Source organism: Hevea brasiliensis, chromosome 7 (assembly GCF_030052815.1).
Source record: "Hevea brasiliensis isolate MT/VB/25A 57/8 chromosome 7, ASM3005281v1, whole genome shotgun sequence".
Classification (NCBI taxonomy): Eukaryota; Viridiplantae; Streptophyta; class Magnoliopsida; order Malpighiales; family Euphorbiaceae; genus Hevea; species Hevea brasiliensis.
Window position 1 is genome coordinate 96157862 of NC_079499.1, and position 22754 is coordinate 96180615.

Genomic DNA, 22754 nt, shown 5'->3' on the forward strand with positions numbered 1-22754 from the left:
TTCATTGGTTTGGTTCGGTTATAACCGAATAATGTACACCTCTAGTGTTTGGTTTAACTACTTACTTTTAATTTTTGACTTAAAATAATTTTTTTAACTTATAAGTCAAATTAAAAATAAGTAATTAATTGTTTGATTAAAAGGTGCTTCAAAATAATTTAATTTATTGAAATTACAAAAAAAATATAATTAAGTGTTATAATTATTAAAATGAGGATAATACTGATATTTTTAATAATTATTAGGATAATATAGTTTTTATTTGGTCAACTAATAGTTTTAAAATAAGTAATAAGTTATAAGTACTTATAAATTTTGATTTATTTTAAGTAAGCAAAATTAACTACGTAGTCCCTATATTTTAAAATTTACACTATTTAATTTCTGTATTTTATTTTTGTTAAACTATTTAGTCTCTATTTAGTCCATCTATTTGAGGAAAACAAATTAGTTGATTCCCATATTTTGTAAAATATTATTATTTTATTTATTTATTTTAATAAAACTAATTAGTTGGTACATATATTTTAAAAAATATAGTATTTTGAAAAAATATTATTGGATAAAAGTAAAAATTTTACTATGTGAAAATTAAATATGAATTTATATATATATATATATATATATATATATATATATATATATATTTTAAATTTCCAATCCCTTGGATATCATTTTTGTATTTTTTTTATTGAGAAATAATTTTTCTAAATTACTTAAAAATTTAAGTAAACTGATTAATTTTTTTATGCAAATAGCTTGTACCATATGAAAATAAAGAGAGAATGAAGTAGAGAAGGGTGCGGGCAAAGAGGAGAAGAAATATGGAAAGAGAAAGAAATAAGGGAATGTAAAAGAGAAATGAGAGAAGATAAAAGAAAAATAAAGGGCAGATGATTAGGGTAATTTAAGTATAAAAAATAATTATGAGATTAAATAGTTAATGAAATCAAATTATAATATATTTTTTTAAAATATAGGAGCTAACTAATTAGTTTTATTAAGATACAAGAATTAAATAGTAATTTAACTTATATTGATTAATATAACAATTAATAAGGGACTAAACAGTTTGACGGAAGTAAAATATACGAACTAAATAATATATTTTAAAAAATTTATAAATTAAATAATTAATTTTATTAAAATACTAAGATTAAATAATAATTTACTCTATTTTAATTTAATTCATAAATTAAAAAATATTTTTTAAATAAAAATTAAAAATAAATAGCTAAATTAAAAACCTTATTAAATGCAATCTAGATACTTTATTTTTTATTTTTAAACTGGTTACTTCAAAATTGGGAAAAGAAAAGAGAATATAAATATCTAAAAAAAAAGCAAAAGGAAAAAGAGAAAAATGAAGAAGGACAGCGATTCGGGTTCCGGCCATGCTAAAGCAAACTCCTTTTTAACCCCTAAAATTACGACTGGATGGCCATAAGGCCTCTGCTACATCAATTAGCAATCTTCAATCACCATAACATTTCCCTCTGTCCCCCACCCAACTATTGCAGATCACCTTCCTCCATCGATTAGCTTCCAGCACCACTTTCTATCGCCAAAAGCAACAGCAAGACCGTCGACCGCCGGCACACCTCCATCGGTTGAAGCCATTAGCTCCATCGCCTGACACGCTGGCGCAGAAGATCGGGAAATCGATTCGCCGCCCTGGCGCCCCATCCAAGGCTAGGGTTTACTACGACGTCAATGTCATCCGCCCTAAGGAGTATTGGGATTACGAGTCCCTCACCGTCCAATGGGGGTAACTGTCCTCTTTGTAACTGTCCTCTTTGTAAGAAAATTACGAGTCCCTCGCCGTCCATCAGCTATTATAAGAAAATTATTTAGAACTTCTATACCTCTCTGTTTGGGCATATCCTTTTCTATTTTGGTTACTTCATACTACAAGTTGTTTGCATGGTGTTTCCAGGGAGCAGGATGATTATGAGGTAGTGAGGAAGGTTGGGAGGGGGAAATATAGTGAGGTATTTGAGGGCGTCCACTGCACGGATAATGAGAAATGCATCATTAAGATTCTTAAACCTGTGAAGAAGAAGAAGGTGAGTTTTAGCCACTGCACATCCCTGCCATGGGAATTGACCTCAGTTCTCTTCTATTGTAGGGTTCTAATTATCACTATACTGTTGGTTCTATAATTTTCGTAGATAATTAGTGTCAATGAATATAATATTGTAAATCAAGAATTAAGCACTAACAATTTTTTTCCTTTTCTTCTTAAATTGTGTTTGTCATGTATTTGCCATTTATCTTACCATGAAGAATAAATAATAGTTTGCATAGAGTATAATGGGATATAATATATGGATAAGATTTTTTTTTTCGTTTCTAATCTGTAGTTATGGCAATTCTCATATTTGATGTTTGGATGTAAGAATTTCGAATTGGGATTTGGTTATAATTTGTAGTTTAATTTGTTTGAATGAAAGTTTACCTATTCTTTAATTGATTAGATTCATGAATGTGGAAGAGAACACATTTGAGGTGAAATTACACATTTATATCATATTTCAAAATCCACACACGAATGAACTTCTATATTCATGAACCTAAAGTTACTATTCTAAAATTCTTTAGCGATTCATTTTTATTTTCCGTGTTGTTTTACAGTTCATCTCAGCTATCTTTATTGAATATTGTGCCTGAATTAAGCTATTGGCTATGTTAGATTTAGCCATCTGTAGCTCTAAGATTGATTATGATATGAGCAAAGCCATAATAGTTCATATATATTTGACATTTTTGCTAGAGATGGATCATATTAGTGCTTTGTTTTGAAAAAGATGGATAATATTTGTTCTTGTGACATCAGAAGCTAAACCTTTATTTATTTTTTCTAATTCTTTTTATATTGTGCAGCTCAGTTTGTAGGATGACTTTGTGGAGACTAAGCAACTAATTCTTTTATTTTACTAAATGCAGATTAAGAGGGAGATTAAAATACTGCAGAATCTCTGTGGGGGGCCAAATATTGTGAAGCTGCTCGATATTGTTAGAGATCAGCAATCAAAGACCCCAAGTCTTATTTTTGAGTATGTGAATAATACTGATTTTAAAGTGCTTTATCCAACACTTTCAGACTACGACATTCGGTATTACATCCATGAACTTCTGAAGGCAAGCTCAATTTATTTTCCCTTTCCCTTTTTGCTTAAATTGACAAAATGAGTGTTTGCGGGTTATATTGATATTGGTAAAATATTGTTTGAGATATAACATTAAGTAAATTAGGCATTGACCTACCTAATGCCTCTTAACTTTTTAATTTCAAGACTGAAGCAATTATATTGTTTGCTTAATATAAATAACCAAATTTTAATTCTTCAATTTTCCAAGGGTAATTAAAAGAGAAAACTGGCATGATCTGGCAATTTCACTGTGTCAACAACAAATAAATCTCCATGAGTGAGATTTTTGAGTGTGTTTTACCCTTACATGTAGAAAAGTTTAGCACAAAATGTAACACTAACTTGGTTATTAAGTGGGATTGGTTGCAGTGTTTTCCAAGACAATGAAGAAAAATGTATGTGATTTTGCTTTTTTTTTTTTTTTTTTTTTTTTTAATGAATGTGCAAAAAGTGAAATATTGATGTGATATGATGATATCAGGTTGGTTAGTGGTTGTGTTGATGCTTCCTGTAACATAATAAGTATTGGCATATTTTTATTGCTTGTAGCCAGAATGGCCTGATCTTGTGTGTATTAGAGGAAAGGTTGAGCTTCTCTGAAATTTGGTTTTTGTTGTTTAACTTTTAAAGTTGGTATAGTGCTGGCATGTTTAAAGTTTGTCCTAATAAAAACAAAAGGTACCATAGTTATCAAAGGCTCAAGGCGCGAAGGGGTCCTAGAGCCTAGGTGCTAGGTGCAGGTGCGCGCCTGAACGAGGCGAGGCGCAAAAGAAAAAATTCCATTAAAATTAAAATAAACATAAATAATCTATCAAACTTCAAGTAACATGAAACTAAACATAATAATAACTAAAAAGCACTCAAGTAATTTGTAATTTTGCAAATTGCAATAAAAAAGGGTAACCACTAGAAGTTTAAGACACTAACATATAGACAATGACAACCACTAAAGGTTTAAGTCACAAATAAGACAATGACACTTGAAATAGTCTTTTAGTGTCTCAAAACTAAAGTTAAGTAACTATAAAATAACTACTCTTTAATCTACATCAATAGTAACATCATAATCTTCTTCATCTTCTTCAACTTCATCATCCTCCTCCTCCTGATACTCATATTCAAAATCAATATCTTCATCATCATCTTTCTCCTCTCTAATAGGTAAAGGAGCTTTAGTGGATGGTGCTTTTCCTTTTTCCTTTGCCATAGATCTTGGAATATGTGTGGATGCAACATTTGTTTCTTTACTTGATCTAGTATTGTAGGCCTTCTCGTCAATTCCAATAGCTTCAGCAACCATATTCCATGTCAAATTGTCATCTTCGAAAACAAGTTCATCCATATCTAACTCCTCCGTTTGACCCATCAACCATTCATTACTATCATCTATGTCTTTCAATGAAATGGGATCAATGCGGTCATGTGCATCATATCGGCGTTTCAATGACCGATTATACTTCACAAATACTAAATCATTTAAGCGTTGTTGAGCTAGTCTATTTCTTTTTTCACCATGAATCTTCAAAATATAATAATTTAAATAAGTATGGTTTATGTACTTTTTATGAAAGGTATAATTCCAAAGGGAGATTTTTTGTCACTTACATGCTCAAAGATGCTCCAATTACGCTCACAACCAGATGCACTACATGTGAGGCTAAGCACTTTTACAGCAAAATTTCTCAAATTTGAAGTTGAAGCTTCAAAAGTCTTCCACCATGTAGCTATTGATAAAATAACGCAACATATTAATTATCATTAAAAAAAAGGAAGGCTAGATTACAATCTAATAACTAAAATTATGTTACCTGGAGATACTGCTTTTCGATTCCTAACTGCCATATCCATCCCAAATAGGCCTTCAGCATTTTGATAGAAAGGTAATTGTGCCAAGATTTTATCTTGCTCTTCTTTGCTTGGAATCAGTCTTTCTATAACTTTGTATAAGTCAGTAACCTCTTCATCTTGATCAATATCCTTATATGAATAAACAGGATTCACAAAAAAATTCAGCTGCATGCAAAGGCCGATGGAGTTGGTCTTCCCACCGTTTATCAAAAATCTTAAACACGGCCTTGTATCTTTCTTCATTTTCACCAAATGATTTGGCAATTGCTTCTTTAGCCCTATCTATGGCCTTATAAATATATCCCATTGTAGACATTTTCTTACCATCAACTAATCTAAGCACACGGACTAATAGACCAAATATCTTTAAGATATAAACCATATCAGTCTAAAAAGTAGGCATCATGACAATATTACACGCTTTTTTACCAGCTGGTTCTTTTGCCCATTTACTTTTAGTCCATTTCTCAGAAGTAAACATCTTTCTCAAATTGGTTTTGTGCTTATGTATACGTTGAAGGGTGAGAAAAGCAATTGCAAATCTTGTGACAATTGGCTAAATTAGCGCTCTTTCACCTGTGAAGTGCCACAACATGTTAACCACTCCTAGACGAACATAAATGTAGCCATTCAATGTGACTGCCCTTTTAATTGTGTTATGAATGTTGGCCATTTTCCCAATGTCTTCTAGCATCAAATCTATGCAATGAGTAGCACTTGGAGTCCAATACAAATGCGGGTGCTTAACTTCTAACAACTTTCGTAAAATCAAAATAAGTACAGCATAAATATTACATACATGCTTTACTTTAATGTAATTTAATTTTTATAATAAAAATTAACTCTTAATTCCCTACAAGCACACAATTGCTAGCAATATCTGTGACTACTTGAATCACATTAGCCTCTCCAACACGCTTCACGGATCTATCAAGAAGTTCATACATCTTTTCACCGGTCTTTGAATACTCTGAAGCATCCACCGATTCAAGGAAAATAGTTCCTTTTGGAGAATTCACCAAGAAATTAATCAAGGTCCTCTACTTATTAGTCCAACCATTTGCCATTATGGTACAACCATATTTTGCCCATTCTTCTTCATAGGACTTAAATGAATTCCTCAGATCAGTAACTTCTTCATTCAACAAGGGGACCCGCGCCTCATGGAAAGTAGGTGCCTTCATACCAATGCCAAATTGTCCAATAGACTCCACCATAACTTGAAAACTTGGATAATTAACGGCATTTAAAGGAATTGCCGCATCATACATCTACCAAGCTATATCCTTACATGCTTTTTTTCTCAATTCCTTTTTACATGCTTCATTAATAGTGGTTTGCTTCATTTTTGAATTTTTTCTATTTTGCACCACTTTTTCAGCATTTTGGGCAAAATATAAATTCATAGGACCCTTTGTCCTTGGCCTTTTTCTCATATTTTGAACATTACTACTTCCTTCCTTTGAGCATCTTACAGTTACACCAATTTCATCTTCATCCTCATCATCACCAAGCCTTTCAACATCTTCATAATCAGGAAAGAACTACTATCAAAGTTCTTTGTTGCAGCTTTTTTCAGCATATACTCTTTTTATCTCTTCACGTACATGTGTTGGACACTTCTTACACATGATGGCATTTTGATGTCCCCCAACTATATGCTGCTTAGCTTGATACATCCCTCCCGTTGTAACTTTGGTACAAAAGTTACAAACAACATTTTTTCTATTTGATGGATTCAATAAATGACAATACTTCCAAGCAGGATCTTTGTTACTATTGTCATTTTTAGCATCAGTGGCAGCAGTAGATGCTTCAGTTTCCATCTTCCTGCAAATCTTCAAATGACCAAATTTGCAAAACAGATGCAAGGAAATTAAGGCTAATTTTCATTAAATTTGTTACCTAACTAGTAATTACTTGATTAGCATGCCAAAATTCTCATTCATAATCCAATATATAAAACTCAAACTCTTAACTACACATGAATTAAAGAAATTAACTAAATTATATTTATAATTTCACTAAAATAGTAAAATGATAACACAATTTCAAGTAAAGAATTTCATTAATTGAATCATAATTTTACCAAAATGATAACACAATTTCAATTAAAGAAGTTCACTAAATTATAATTTCTCTGATAATCCATGCCACATAAACTCAAATATAAATTAACAGTAACAGGACAGCCATAATAACATATGTTATATACCCGGAAAAAAAAGCAGTATCATAGTACACGTGCAGACTGAAGAGAAGAAGAAAAGATGGTACCCATAGAAGACCCATGAAGAGAGAGTAGAAAATGGCGTTTTTCATAAATTACACTTATAATTTCACTAAAATAGTAAAATGATAACACAATTTCAATTAAAGAATTTTACTAAATTATAATTTTACCAAAATGATAACACAATTTCAATTGCTTCTTTCACTAAAGTATAATTTCTCTAATAATCCATGCCACATAAATATAAATTAATAGTAACAGCTTTGAAGACTGAAGATGGGAAGACTGAAGAGGGAAAAAAAAAGCTGCAGTATCATATTATATGTGAAGACTGAAGAGAAGAAGAAAAGATGGTACCCATGGAAGACCCATGAAGAGAAATAGTAGAAAATGGTGTTTTTGAAAAGAACCGAACATATAACCAAGGAAAAAAAAAGCAACAATATATGTAAAGAGAAGAAGAGAAGATGGTACCCATAGAAGACCCATGAAGAAAATGAGTAGAAAATGGTGTTTTTGAAGAGAAGATGGAAGACCCATGAAGAGAAAAAGAGTCGAAGAGATCAGCAAGGAGAAATTAAAAAAAAAAAAGAAAAAAAAAGAATTACCTGTACAGTGTAAAGAAAATAAGATGGTACCCATAGAAGACCCATGAAGAAAACGAGTAGAAAATGGTATTTTTGAAGAGAAGATGGAAGACTCATGAAGAGAAGAGTCGAAGAGAACAGCAAGGAGAAATTAAAAAACAAAAAAGAAAAAGAAAAGAAAAAAAGAATTACCTGTATAGTGTAAAGGCGTTGGATGGAAAGATGGGTGACAAAAGGTAAACTTTTTTCTTGTCTTCTCCTCTTCTTCTTCTCTTCTCCTTTTTCTTTTGGGAGCTTCTCTTGTTGTGTGGATGGGTGAAAAAAGTTTCCTTTTGTCTTTCTTTGCTGCCTCACGTGGGATAAAATAAATTAGGGTTCTGTTTTTATGCCCTTTTATATGCCTGCCTCACCTCATTTGAGCGTGCCTAGGCGTGTCTTGCTCCTTGCTGTGCCCGGGTGCTCCTGGATGAGGGCGCTTGCCTCCCCTGGTCAGAGGCGCAGCCTTTGTTGCCCCTTGTGCCTAGCGTGCGCCTTTCAAAACACTGATTAAGGTAGCATTGTGAAGCCGAAGCCAACACAATACAGACTTTAGCAGCTAAACAATAAGAACACAAATTTCATCTATCACACAATGCAAAATTAAGATCAACTCTATATGTAAGGTTTTGCCTTCTGATAGATCACAGTGTCTACCTTTTCTTTTTATCCTTTCAACCTAATATTTGCTGCCTTTTATCCAAATTTGTGAGCTTCACAAGTTATCCTAATGAGGTTATTGGAAGTTGGAACTTTGTTGTTTTTGGATTTGGAGGGTTTCTTGTAGGATGTTGTCATTAGCAGATAAACAATAAGCACCCAAATTTCATCTATCATGCAATGCAAAATTAAGATTAACTCTATATTTAATGTTTTGCCTTCTGAATTCTGATAGATGACAGTGTCTACCTTTTCTTTTTGTCCTTTCACCCTAATATTTGCTGCCTTTTATCCAAATTAGTGAGCTTTGCAAGTTATCCTAATGACATTATTGGAAGTTGGATCCATAGTTGTTTTTGGATTTGAAGGGTTTCTTTAGGATGTTGTCCTTGCTAGGCATGATGTTTCTAAACATGCCACGCTTGAGAGGATAGAAGTATTCTTCAGATTGTTTTGGGGCATGAACATAAACAGAAGAATTAGGAATAAGAACACCTTATTTGCAGTTCCTTGATAAATGATAATCAAAAGCAGTTAAAAGGTGTAATAGTTTTTTCTTGATACAATTTTCTCAACACACTGGAATATAGGATTGCCTTATGGAAGAAGTTTTTGATGCGTCTCCTTTGGTTTGTTAGCCATTTCATACTATGGTTCAATATAAGAGCATTTTGGAACGCTTTTTGTTGTATTGGTGCTAGTGCTTAGTGAAGGAGCGGAAGTATGAAAATTATTAGATTAGAACATTGAATTCAAAAATTTTCTTCTAGGGTTTCATGCATCATGCAAGATTCATTATTTACCTATTGATTTCAATGTTTAATAGCATATTAAAACACTTTTAATATGTATTTGGATCTACATTTGCCATTTAAGATTTTAGAATTAACATATTAATTCATTAGAACCCTAGATTAATACAAGAACATGTGCACTAACCTTTTGATGCACTGTAGATGTGCTTGGTACCTTTGGGAAGCACCTAGGACTCCAAATGTTGTTCCTCTAGATTGTCCAGACCAAGATCACCAATGGCAGCCCCTTGAACAGTTTCTAAAGCCTTGCCAACCAATTAGAAAATAGGAATTTGCCTTTAGAGAGGTTGTAAATGTATACAGGACACTATAAACGATTTCTAGCAATTTTAATTCAAGAGAATATGGGCAATTCTTTTTGAATTGATGAAAGAAGAAGAAGAAGAAGAAGAAGAGAGAGGAGAGCCTCTTTGGGTGGCGGCACATATGAAAGAATAATCAGATTGTTTTTCATTCTTTCATAACATTATATTATATAATTAGGTCATCATTTAGAACTCTTGCCACATATCATCTTCTGATTGCACCTTAACTTCAATTGACCTAATCACATTAAGCCAAGTGTCAAAGATAGGTTTAATCTTGACTTTGATCATCTTACATGATTGGAAGACAAATGGCAAGCTTATATGGTGCCATGGTGACACATGTTACCCTGTGAAATGACCAAATTACCCTTGTGTTGTAATTTTGAGTTCTCAACCCAAAATAATTATTTCTCCTCTTATAATCAATTTATATCAAATATAAATCAATTAATTAATCTCTATTAATTAATTTCTCATAATTAAATTCATATTTAAACACTTTAAATATAAATTTAATTTATATTATACGTTAAATAATCTAGATTTGGTTTTAAGCCATGCTGGGGATTTTGCAATCTAATTGCAAACCAAACATATTTAATTAATCAATTAAACTCTTTAACTAATTAATTAAATCACATTTAACTTGGTGATTACTTGTGTATGTGTATGACTCACTAGGCTCATTACTAATTGGCAATGAGATATGATATCAACTCTTAATATCATCAGAACTTTTTCTTACCATAAATGATTTCTCTAAATTATTTTAGGCTCCTCATAGACTATGGTTAACACCTAGCATAGCATGCCATAGCCACCCAATTAGTAATAAGGAATACCTTAAATGAACTTTTAATTATATATTACCATGCACTAGAATCTCTCTGTTATAAAATCTCAATTCGAGCTGGAGCCATGGTTTATGTCAAACTCCATTTGCTATGAATATTATGTTCTCTTTTAATTTCAATTCTTGATTAAAAAGATTTTCTCATCAGAAACTCTTTTCTGATTAAATCTATCTGTCCTAGCTAGGAACTTAAAACATTAAGAACAATTAAATGAACATAGGATTTTATCCCTATTTACTTAAAGTAACAGATTCCATTTTGATCAACACCTACCTCCATATATAACTAGTAGGAGTCAACACATGCCCATGTACCCATACACAGTATAAGTATGAAAGCAGTATCAAACTCGAACCACTTATATACAAGATAACTGTGCTATCTCAGGTTTAAAGATTATATGCACTGATATGATTTATGACAATGCATTGACAAGAGTAAACTCCATGTGCTTATCATAAATATCACTGGTTTGGCCTACTTATCATGCGTAAGTGCCTATTATGTTTGTTATATGGCATGAGACTCACCATTCCATCTTATTTACATCTCATATAAATAATTTAGGAACAAACATGATTACAATATTTCTGGATAAGTCATGTCCTTATTGTGAAGTATCCTCAATTGTGAACCAATTTATGATACTTTGTGCTAGAAATACTGTCACTCATATTCTCAATAACTTAAGAATAGAATTTCTAACAAAATATCAATGGACATTTTCTATTACACATAAATATATTATGTAAACGGAAAAGTGAAAATGCCTTTTATTAATAAAACATGTACAAGATACATACTAAATGATATGCTCTAGGGTATACTACTAACAATCTTCCACTAGCACTAGAGTCATTCATTACAATATCTTAGATCTATCTTCTCAAGATGTCGGTCTAACTGAGCTTGTGACATAGGCTTAGTGAATGGATTAGCTGGATTTTCGGCTGATGCTATTTTCTGCATGGCTACATCGTCTTGTCCAACTATCTCTCTGATAATGTGGTAGCGCCTTTCTATGTGTTTGGATTTCTGGTGAGACTGGGGTTCCTTAGCTTGTATGACTGCTCCATTGTTGTCACAGTGGAGTGCAATTGCTGACTCAATGGAAGGAACTACTGCAAGTTCTGTCTCGAATTTCTTTATTCAAATAGCTTCCTTTGTAACATTTGATGCAGCAATATACTCGGCCTCGGTAGTTGAATCTGCAGTCGTACTTTGTTTGAAACTCTTTCAACTGACTGCACCTCCATTACAAATGAACACATACCCAGAGGTAGACTTTCTATCATCGATATCTGATTGGAAATCAGAATCAGTATAACCATCCAATTGCAAATTACCACCTCTATATATCAAGAATAAATCATTAGTTCTTCTCAAGTATGTAAGGATATTCTTGACAGCTATCCAGTGTTCCAAACCTGGATTGGATTGATACCTGCTAGTCAAATTAAAGCATATGCTATATTCGGCCTAGTACAAAATATTGCATACATCAAACTTCCAATAGTAGAAGCATATGGAATCCTGGTCATTTTATCTCTTTCTTCATATGTCTTTAGATACATCTCTTTAGAAAGGTGGATACCATGTCTCACTGGTAACAATCCTCTCTTGGAATAAAGCATGTTAAACCTCTTTAACACATTTTTCAAGTATAGACTTTGGGATAAACCAATTATTCTTTTGCTCTATCTCTATAAATGCGAATCCCAAGAATATAGGTTGTCTACTCTAAGTCTTTCATGGAGAATGTATTTGACAACCATACCTTTACAGTTGTCAACATACCTGTGTCATTACCCGTCAACAAAATGTCATCCACATATAAGACAAGGAAAGTGACAGCACTATCACTAACCTTCTTATATACGCATGGCTCATCCTCATTTTTTATGAAACCAAATGACTTAATGGCTTCATCAAAATGGATGTTCCAACTCCTCGAAGCTTGTTTCAACTCATAAATGGATTGCTTTAGCTTGCATACCTTAGAATCATCTTGGGATTCAAAACCCCTAGGCTGTTCCATTAAAATGTTTTCTTCAATGTATCCATTGAGAGAAGCTGTTTTGACATCCATCTGTCAAATCTCATAATCATAGTATGCAGTTATTGCTAATAGAATCCTAATTGATTTAAGCATGGCAACAGACGAGAAAGTCTCCTCATAGTCGATTCCTCGTCTTTGGCGAAACCCTTTCGCTACTAGCCTTGCTTTATAGGTCTCTACATTTTCATCAAAGCCAATTTTCTTCTTGAAAGCGCATTTGTTCCCTATAGGTACAATACCTTCAGGTGGGTTAACAAGATCCCAAACTTGATTCTCATACATGGAATCAATCTCGGATTTTATAGCATCAATCCATTTTGAAGAGTTTATATCTGATATAGCTTCTTCATAAGTAAGTGGATCATTTCCATGATCTATTTCTTCATGAGTAGACAACTCTTGTTCTTCTTTATGAAGAAAACCATATCTTACTGGTAGGTGAGATATCCTGGTTGATCTGCGAGGAATAGCTATAGATGTTTCATCAATATGTGTAGGTTGACTAGATGGATCCATATCCATCTGATCTGTTGGTTGGTCAGAATTATCCAATTCTAGCTCTATTTGCCTTCCTTTGCCTCCTTTTTGAACAAACTGTTCAAGAAATGTGGCATCTCTACTTACCACAACCTTTTGTGATGTAGGCAAATAAAAATAATATCCAAAATTCTCTTTTGGATATCCAACAAATCAACCCTTTTCTGATCTGGTTTCCAATTTATTAGTGTTCAGCTTTTTGATATAAGCTGGACAACCCTAAATCTTAACATGCTTAAGACTTGGTTTTCTTCCATGCCATATCTCATAAGGTGTGGAAGATACTAATTTTGATGGAATCCTATTCAGAATATGCAAAGCTGATTCTAATGCAAATCCCCAAAAGGAGATTGGCATATCAGTATAGCTCATCATACTACGTATCATATCCAATAGGGTACGATTTCTCCTTTCAGATACACCATTCAACTGTGGTGTTCCTGGAAGAGTCAGCTGGGAAACAATGCCATGCTCTTTTAAGTATTCATCAAATTCAGTACTCAAGTATTCACCTCCACGATCTGATCGAAGAGTTTTAATAATTTTTCCTGTTTGATTTTCTACTTCAGATTTAAATTTTTTGAACTTTTCAAAGGATTCATGTTTGTATTTCATCAAATACAAATACCCAAACCTTGATTTATCATCAGTAAAGGTAATAAAATAATGAAAATCGACTCTAGCCATTTCTCTAAATGGGCCACATACATTACTATGTATTAGCTCCAAAATATCTTCAGCTCTTAGCTCTTGTCCAACAAAGGGTGATCTGGTCATTTTGCCCTGAAGGCAGGATTCACAAGTTGGAGTAGGTTCAAAACCCAATGAGGATAGAATCCCCATTTTCTCCAGTTTTGCAATTCTATCTTCTGCAACATTACCTAATCTTAAGTGTCAAATATATTTTGAACTTGAGTTGATTTTCACCATGGCATTGCATTCATTTAGATCACTTGCATTCAATTTGTGTTTGTCATTATTATCCAAATAATAAAGACCATCATGCATATAACCCGAATCAATATATTTATTTCTAAAATAAATATTGCAAACATCATCTGTGAACTGAAATTCATAGCCATTTCTAGTCAAGCTAGATATAGAAATGATGTTTTTAAAAGCATCAGGTATATATAAAATATTATTTAAACACAAAACATGTCCAGACATGTAAAAAGATTTAGATCCTATGGATAAAGCTTCAACAGTTGAGCCATCGCCAATCCGGAGTCTAACATCTCGAGAACGCAAGCTGCTACTGTTTACTAGTTCCTGCATATCATAAGAAATGTGAGAACTGATATCAGTATCTAAAACCCAAGCTATAGATGAACTATGAGCATCATCAACATCTAAATAACAATATATAGACATACCTTCTGAAGGTGTATTCTTCTTGTCCTTCAGAGAAGTAAGATACTCTGGGCAGTTTCTTTTCTAGTGCCCATCTTTCTGACAGTGGAAACACTTTCCTCTGCCTCCATTAGCTTTGGTCTTCCCTTTCTGTTTAGCTATCTTTTTGGAAGGACCAGGAACTCGAGGTTTCTTTTTCTTGTTGTCCTTCTTCTTGTTGGACTTTCCAGCAGAAGAAGATGCAATCAAAGCTATCTCTTTTCCTTTATTGCTCGGCATATTCTTTTGGGCAATAACTAGCATGTTAAGTAGACCAACCAAGGTGTATTCCTGCTTAGTCATATGAAAATTTGTCACAAAGTTCCCAAATGACTCAAGAAGGGACTGAAGGATCAAATCCGTCTCAGTTAGAAATCCATGTTAAAGTCAAGATGTTCCAACTGCTCAATAAGCCAAATCATCTTGTGGACACAATCTTCAACATTGTCGCTCAGACATCTTCATGCGAAATAGCTGCCTAGATATCTCATATCTGGCTTCCTGCTATGTTCACCATATAACTCTTGTAGGTGAAGGAGGATCTCACTTGCATATTGCATGTTCTCATGTTGCTTCTGTAACTCATTACTCATAGAAGCAAGCATTACTTAGCTCTCATATCATGCTCCTTCCACTTGTCCAAAATTTCATGTTCCTCTTGAGGGGCCTCTAGAGGCAAGGGACCAGGAACCTGTGAGTTTAGAACATATCCAATACGTTCTAAGTTCAGGACAAGTTTTAAATTTCTTCGCCAATCAGAAAGATTAGGTCCTGTCAACCTATTGTGATCAAGTATGCTTGCAAGGATATTGGATGGTTGTGGTGGTGGTTATGGTGCGCTCATTATTATCAGAAAATTAACTACAGAAAATAATCAGATTAATTAGTAAATGTATTATGTAATTAACCAAAATGATTATGGTCTTTTAATCAAAATGGTCTTCCCACTAACTTAGCAAATCCTACACTTTCAAAGTAGAAATCGGAAATCCTAGGTAGATAGATTTCTAGTGGGTGATTGAATTTTTATAGTCTTATTGATCATCCTTAGGCACATCCATTATTAGAATTACAATAAACTGTAAGTGAGCAACTCCTTGTCCATCACATTTCATGTGAGGTTCAATCTTTTTACCTAGCCCCTAATGCTCAAAATCTCAGGCACATCTATTATTGACTTATTTTGCATTAGTTAAGTTGATCCCATTGAGCCAGTAAACATGCAAATAATTTTAATGTCCTCAGGCACATCCATTATTGGCCACCAAACCATTTACGTATTTACAACATCTCATACTTAACAATTATTCTTAAGAAAATCTCTTAAATTAATTGCATCATATGCAAGTATTTAAAATTTCTTAAAATAATTGCCTTAATGGAGGACTCATGATATAATTACCTTTAATTATACCATTTCCAACGTAATCATTTGTTTGGAAGATTTTGTGCTCGGTCTAATTACTATTATGGTCTCACTTTGCACATTATCCAATTAGCATGCATATATCATATACTTGCATACATTCCCATACATCTCATGCATTCATGGATAAACATATAAATATGGTATGATCATGGACTTTTTAAGGGATTCAATTTTGAGACACCAAGAATTGAATCAGGGCATGCCTAGGTGTATTTCATTCATTCATTTTACATGAGTTGCTGAAAGAGTACATAATCAACACTTGATCTGGTCCCACCAATGCTCTTGACCTCCTTGATCTTCTTGCAATCCATTACATTGTAATCCTTGGCATACCAAGGCGAATTTACAAAAACCAAATAAATGAAATTACAACCCAAAATATTACAATCTTTATAATACATGCCACTAAAATAAATTAATTAATTTACAACCCAAAAAAACATAAAAGAAATAAATCCAATCACATTGGTCTTTTATTGTCCATGATCATCTATCATGCATATCACCATTTAACAATTAAATAAAACATACATATTAAAATTAAATTAAATATCTCATATTCAACTTAAAAATCCAGATTTGAATTACATTCAAACAAATTGAAAAATTCAGATTTGAATCAAAATTTAATTGTGTGATTAAAACTCCTAGTTAAACATTTTAATTAGTCATGGGCCTAATTATGGGCCTTGAAAACTAGCCTACATTCAAGCCCAAAATCCATACGCATGGTTGAATGAACCAAACCATGCACACCAATGGTGCTCACCATCATGCCGCCACCTATTCTTTGCAACCAGCAATGAATCAATCAACTTTTGATCAAATCACACAATTAAATCAGATATTAAACAATCTAAATGGCAAATATAGTAGCTCTGATACCAATTGAAGGAGCGGAAGCATGAAAATTATTAGATTAGAACATTGAATTCAAAAATTTTCTTCTAGGGTCTCCTGCATCATGCAAGATTCATTATTTACCTATTGATTTCAATGTTCAATAGCATATTAAAACACTTTTAATATGTATTTGGATCTACATTTGCCATTTAAGATTTTAGAATTAACATATTAATTCATTAGAACCCTAGATTAATTTAAGAACATATGGACTAACCTTTTGATGCACTGTAGATGTGTTTGGTGCCTTTGGGAAGCACCTAGGACCCCAAATGTTATCCCTCTAAATTGTCCACACCAAGATCACCAATGACAGCTTCTTGAACAGCTCCTAAAGCCTTGTCAACCAATTAGAAAATAGGGATTTGCCTTTAGAGAGGTTGTAGATGTATACAGAACACTAAAAACGATTTCTAGCAATTTTAATTCAAGAGAATATGAGCAATTCTTTTTGAATTGATGAAAGAAGAAGAAGAAGAGAGAGGAGAGCCTCTTTGGGTGGCGGCACATATGAAAGAATAATCAGATTGTTTTTAATTCTTTCATAACATCATATTATATAATTAGGTCATCACTTAAAACCCTTGCCACATATCATATTCTGATTGTACCTTAAACTTTAATTGACTTAATCACATTTGTCTTCCAATCATGTAAGATGATCAAAGTCAAGATTAAAACTCTTTGGGTGGCGGCACATATGAAAGAATAATCAGATTGTTTTTAATTCTTTCATAACATCATATTATATAATTAGGTCATCACTTAAAACCCTTGCCACATATCATATTCTGATTGTACCTTAAACTTTAATTGACTTAATCACATTAAGCCAAGTGTCAAAGTTAGGTTTAATCTTGACTTTGATCATCTTACATGATTGGAAGACAAATGGCAAGCTTATATGGTGACACATGTCACCCTATGAAATGACCAAATTACCCTTGTGTTGTAATTTTGAGTTCTCAACCTAAAATAATTATTTCTCCTCTTATAATCAATTTATATTAAATATAAATTAATTAATTAATCTATTAATTAATTTCTCATAATTAAATTCATATTTAAATACTTTAAATATAAATTTAATTTATATTATACATCCAATAACCTAGATTTGGTTTCAAGCCATGTTAAGGACTTTGCAATTTAATTGCAAACCAAACCTATTTAATTAATCAATTAAACTCTTTAATTAGTTAATTAAATTACATTTAACTTGGTGATTACTTGTGTATGTATGTGACTCACTAGACTCATCCCTAATTGGCAATGAGATATGATATCAACTCTTAATATCATCAGAATTTTTTCTTACCATAAATGATTTTTCTAAATCATTTTAGGCACTTCATAGACTATGGTTAACACCTAGCATAGCATGCTATAGTCACTCAATTAGTAATAAGGAATACCTTAAATGAACCTATAATCATATGTTACCATGCTCTAGACTCATCCCTAATTGGCAATGAGATATGATATCAACTCTTAATATCATCAGAACTTTTTTTTACCATAAATGATTTTTCTAAATCATTTTAGGCACTTCATAGACTATGGTTAACACCTAGCATAGCATGCTATAGTCACCCAATTAGTAATAAGGAATACCTTAAATGAACCTTTAATCATATGTTACCATACACTAGAATCTCTCTGTTATAAAATTCCAATTCGAGCTGGAGTCATGATTTATGTCAAACTTCATTTGCTATGAATATTATGTTCTCTTTTAATTCCAATTCTTGATTAAAAAGATTTTTTCATCAGAAACTCATTTCTAATTAAATCTATCTGTCCTGGCCTGGAACTTAAAATATCAAGAACAATTAAATGAACATAGGATTTTATCCCTATTTACTAAGTGTAACAGATTCCATCTTGATCAACACCTACCTCCATAAATAACTAGTAGGAGCCAACACATGTCCATATACCCATACACAGTACAAGTATGAAAGCAGTATCAAACTCAAACCACTTATATACAAGATAACTGTGCTATCTCAGGTCTAAAGATTATATGCACTGATATGATTTATGACAATGCATTGACAAGTGTAAAATCCATGTGCTTGTCATAAATGTCACTGGTTCGGTCTACTTATCATGCATAAGTGTCTATCCTGTTTGTTATATGGCATGAGACTCACCATTTCATCTTATTTACATCTCATATAAATAACTTGGGAACAAACATGATTACAATCTTTCTGGATGAGTCATGTCCTTTTTGTGAAGTATCCTCGATTGTGAATCAATTTATGATATTTTGTGCTAGAAATATTGTCACATATTCTCAAGAATTTAAGAATAAAATTTCTAATAAAATATCAATGGACCTTTTCTATTACACATAAATATATTATGTAAACGGAAAAGTGAAAATGCCTTTTATTAATAAAACATATACAAGATACATACTAAATGATATGCTCTAGGGTATACTACTAACACTTAGGGCATGTAATTATGTGCTACTTATGCTTTGGTTTCTCATGACTTAAGTGGCGTTGGTGTATCTTCTTTCCCTGTTTTCAGTTAAATGCGCGTTTTCATTTTCAAATATTAGAGGTTACTTGCTACATCCATATCTTGAATCATTATTTTTTTCAATGCTAGTACAATCTTCAGTTATTAAAGATATTTCGTGTAGGCATTGGATTACTGCCACTCACAAGGTATCATGCATCGTGATGTGAAGCCCCATAATGTCATGATTGATCATGAGCAGAGGAAGCTTCGTCTTATAGATTGGGGACTAGCAGAGTTTTATCATCCTGGGAAAGAATACAATGTTCGTGTTGCTTCAAGGTTTGTTTCCTTTTTTATTTACCCAACCATCTTTGTCAGTCTTGCATATTCTTCCTTTGGAGTTATCTCCCTTTCAAACAAATTACCTGATGGCAATTGTATCGCCTTCTTGTGGGACACAGTTGGCATTTTTGTTACTGAATGTTGGTTGCTTATGGTTAGAGGACTTTTTGATCGTTTTGATTTTTTTGAATATTTTATTATACATCATGTATAGAGTTTCAATAGTTTTGATCATGAGATCAGAATTTAAGGTTGATGCTGTGCAGGTCATGCTTAACTGCAAGTACTTCTCTTTACTACTGGCACTGAAGGCTAATCTTATGCTTCTTTGGATTTTGTTTGGTCCTTTTTTCATCTGATGTGCAGATACTTCAAAGGCCCTGAACTTCTTGTTGATTTGCAAGACTATGATTATTCTTTGGACTTGTGGAGCCTTGGTTGTATGTGTGCTGGAATGGTGAGCTTTTTGCTTTTCGTTTTCTATCCCCTTTCTGCTTCACCCTTCCTATGTCTTTCTTTTTCTTAGCATGGAGAATGTTATTTGTATCATTGGGGTGGACATCATTTCGCGTTAAATTCTCCCTGTGAACTTTTTATGGTGCATATGAAAGTGGACGTCAAATTGTTCTGCCATCAAGTTTTGGCCTCAGTTCAAATGATATGGTTTTTCACCAATAATGGATTTCTCAGTGGGTTCCCTTGGATGGCCTGCAATAGATTGTACCCCTGTTTAGTTTTCCAGATTTATGTTCTTGGTGATGCCATAGGCAAGTGAATGTTGCTCTAATGATTTGCTTGCATACGCGTCCATGGGTGGCAGATATCATGGAGGATACAAATATGATTTATCGCTTCTTAGCCGTGTGATGCTTTCTTGTTATGCAGATATTCCGAAAAGAGCCATTCTTCTATGGGCATGATAATTATGATCAGCTAGTCAAAATAGCCAAGGTATGTGGAATGCTTGTATAAAAGATTCAGTAACAAAGAAGCACATCTATTTTTTATCCTGTATGAATTATTCCATTTTAAACGAAGTCTTTCTTTTGGGTGGCTGCACATTCTTAAAAAGTCTGTTTAACATACTATTCGTCTTAAGCTATTTGATTGATGCTGTTTTATAGGAAATTCTATTCACCTATCCTGCCTGTTGGTGCCTGATGAAACCAATCTAAGCATAGTTGCCATTTATCACATTAAATTGATAAACATTGCTTTGCTATACATTGGAATTTAATAATTATATGAATAGAACCTAGTTCTAAGAATATGATGTTCTAAGAATATGATGTATAAAGGTGGGACTGTAATTTACTTTCGTTCTAAAACAGGTGCTTGGAACAGATGAATTGAATGCTTATTTGAATAAGTACTGCATAGAGTTGGATCCTCATCTTGCAGCCCTAGTTGGCAGGTAGACTGTACGTTTTGAATCACATTAACCAATTTATCAACTTCAGACATTCAGTTCTCCCTATTGAGAAAATTTTCTTCTTGATGCAGGCACAGCCGGAAACCATGGACGAAGTTTATAAATGTTGACAATCAGCATTTGGCAGTACCGGAGGTAGAAAGTCTCTTATGAGTAAATAATTATATTTTTTAAAAAATTATTTAATCTGAATTTGTTTTATATGCATGCAATGTTACTTTCTTGAAGGCTGTTGACTTCCTTGACAAGTTGCTGCGATATGACCACCAAGAAAGGCCAACTGCAAAGGAAGCAATGGTAAACCCCTAGTCCATGTAAAACACTTGACTGCTGGGTCCAACCTTGTGAAGTTATGATGTGGTGATTTTTTTTTTTTTTTTTTTTTTTTTTGGCCTCAGATGCGTGGTGATTTCATATCTGTTGTTCTTGATCTTTGTAATTGCTTAATATTGTGCCTCGGTAATTGTTGACTTGCTGGACATGAAATGTCCAGATAAGAACATGTTTGGCCCTGTGCAACAGCTGCAGGATCAAACAGGACTCAAATTATCTGACCTGTGAAGTGAATTGCATGTGTATGAATATGATTGTTTTTTCCCTGGCTAGCAGATGCTGCCCATGATTTTTGTTTTGTCTGTTTCATCATTGCACATGACTGTGTTGTAAATAAATGGTTCTGATGTCATGCAGGCCCATCCTTATTTCTATCCGATTAGAAATGGAGAAAGCAGCAGGGTTCGTACGTAGTTTGAATCTCAGGATGCTGTCAAAGGTGCAGCATCTTTCTGTGCCTTGTAATTGGACTTTATTTATAATTACGGTGGTGAGCTTTCATCCTACTCTTTAATGTTTCTGTCGTCACATAGCGTAATTTATATATCTTTTAGCATTAATATTGTGAGTTTACTATTGTGTATGGAAAATCACTGGCGGTTTTTATGCTGGTTTTACTGTTTCAGTTGTAGGGGAAGTACCAATATGTTCATTTTTCACTGATAAAGATTCATTAGTTGAATTAATTTTTATTAAACCAGTAGCTCACTCAGTTTGGAAGTTTTTCCCTATAATTACAACTTTCTAAAATTGTTAGTTTCCTTCTAGAGGAAGCTCCAGCTATTTTCAGTTAAATAAACCATTAGCATTTATCTATTTTTATTTTAAAAGTAGGCATCTAATTAGAAAAGCAATGCAAAGAATCAGTTGCATTTTTTAAGGAAAAAAAAAAAATCCAGTTTAAGCTATACGGAGTTTGGAAACCATCTCCTGCTTAACTGGAATGTACGTTCTAATATGGTTTTATACGTCTGTTTGGCATTGTTAAAATTATTATTGAGAAAATTACTTTTTAAAATATATTAATAAGAAAGTATTAAAAAATAATTTAAATTTAAATTTGATAAATTTTAATTATAAAAATATTAAAATGATAAAATAATATTTTTAAAATTATTTTTTTAATGACATTTAAAATAATTTTTTTGAGATTTAATCTATTTCTGAGGGTTTAACTCAAAATTATTTAGAGTAAAAAAAGTGAATTTATATAGTTAATTTTTAATATTTAAAATAAAAATTTAATTAAATTGAGTTATATTTAAAATAATATTTTTATTTTAAAAAATAATTTTAACCTTTTAAATGCAGTGTTAAAACATAAGCGGTGGATTGCCTTGGAAATGGACAGGT

The 22754-nt window shown here is 32.6% G+C and overlaps 1 protein-coding gene across 1 annotated transcript; it reads left to right on the forward strand.

Moving 5' to 3' along the window:
* The first annotated feature begins 1316 nt into the window (after positions 1 to 1316).
* Positions 1317 to 22098, forward strand: LOC110638217 (casein kinase II subunit alpha-2). The gene is given in 11 exon segments (XM_021788692.2): positions 1317 to 1486; positions 1489 to 1768; positions 1937 to 2066; positions 2947 to 3141; positions 19476 to 19633; positions 20003 to 20093; positions 20522 to 20587; positions 20968 to 21050; positions 21140 to 21203; positions 21297 to 21365; positions 21759 to 22098. Coding segments are annotated over 11 exon segments (1242 nt in total). The 5' UTR covers positions 1317 to 1437; the 3' UTR covers positions 21816 to 22098.
* The last annotated feature ends 656 nt before the right edge of the window (positions 22099 to 22754 follow it).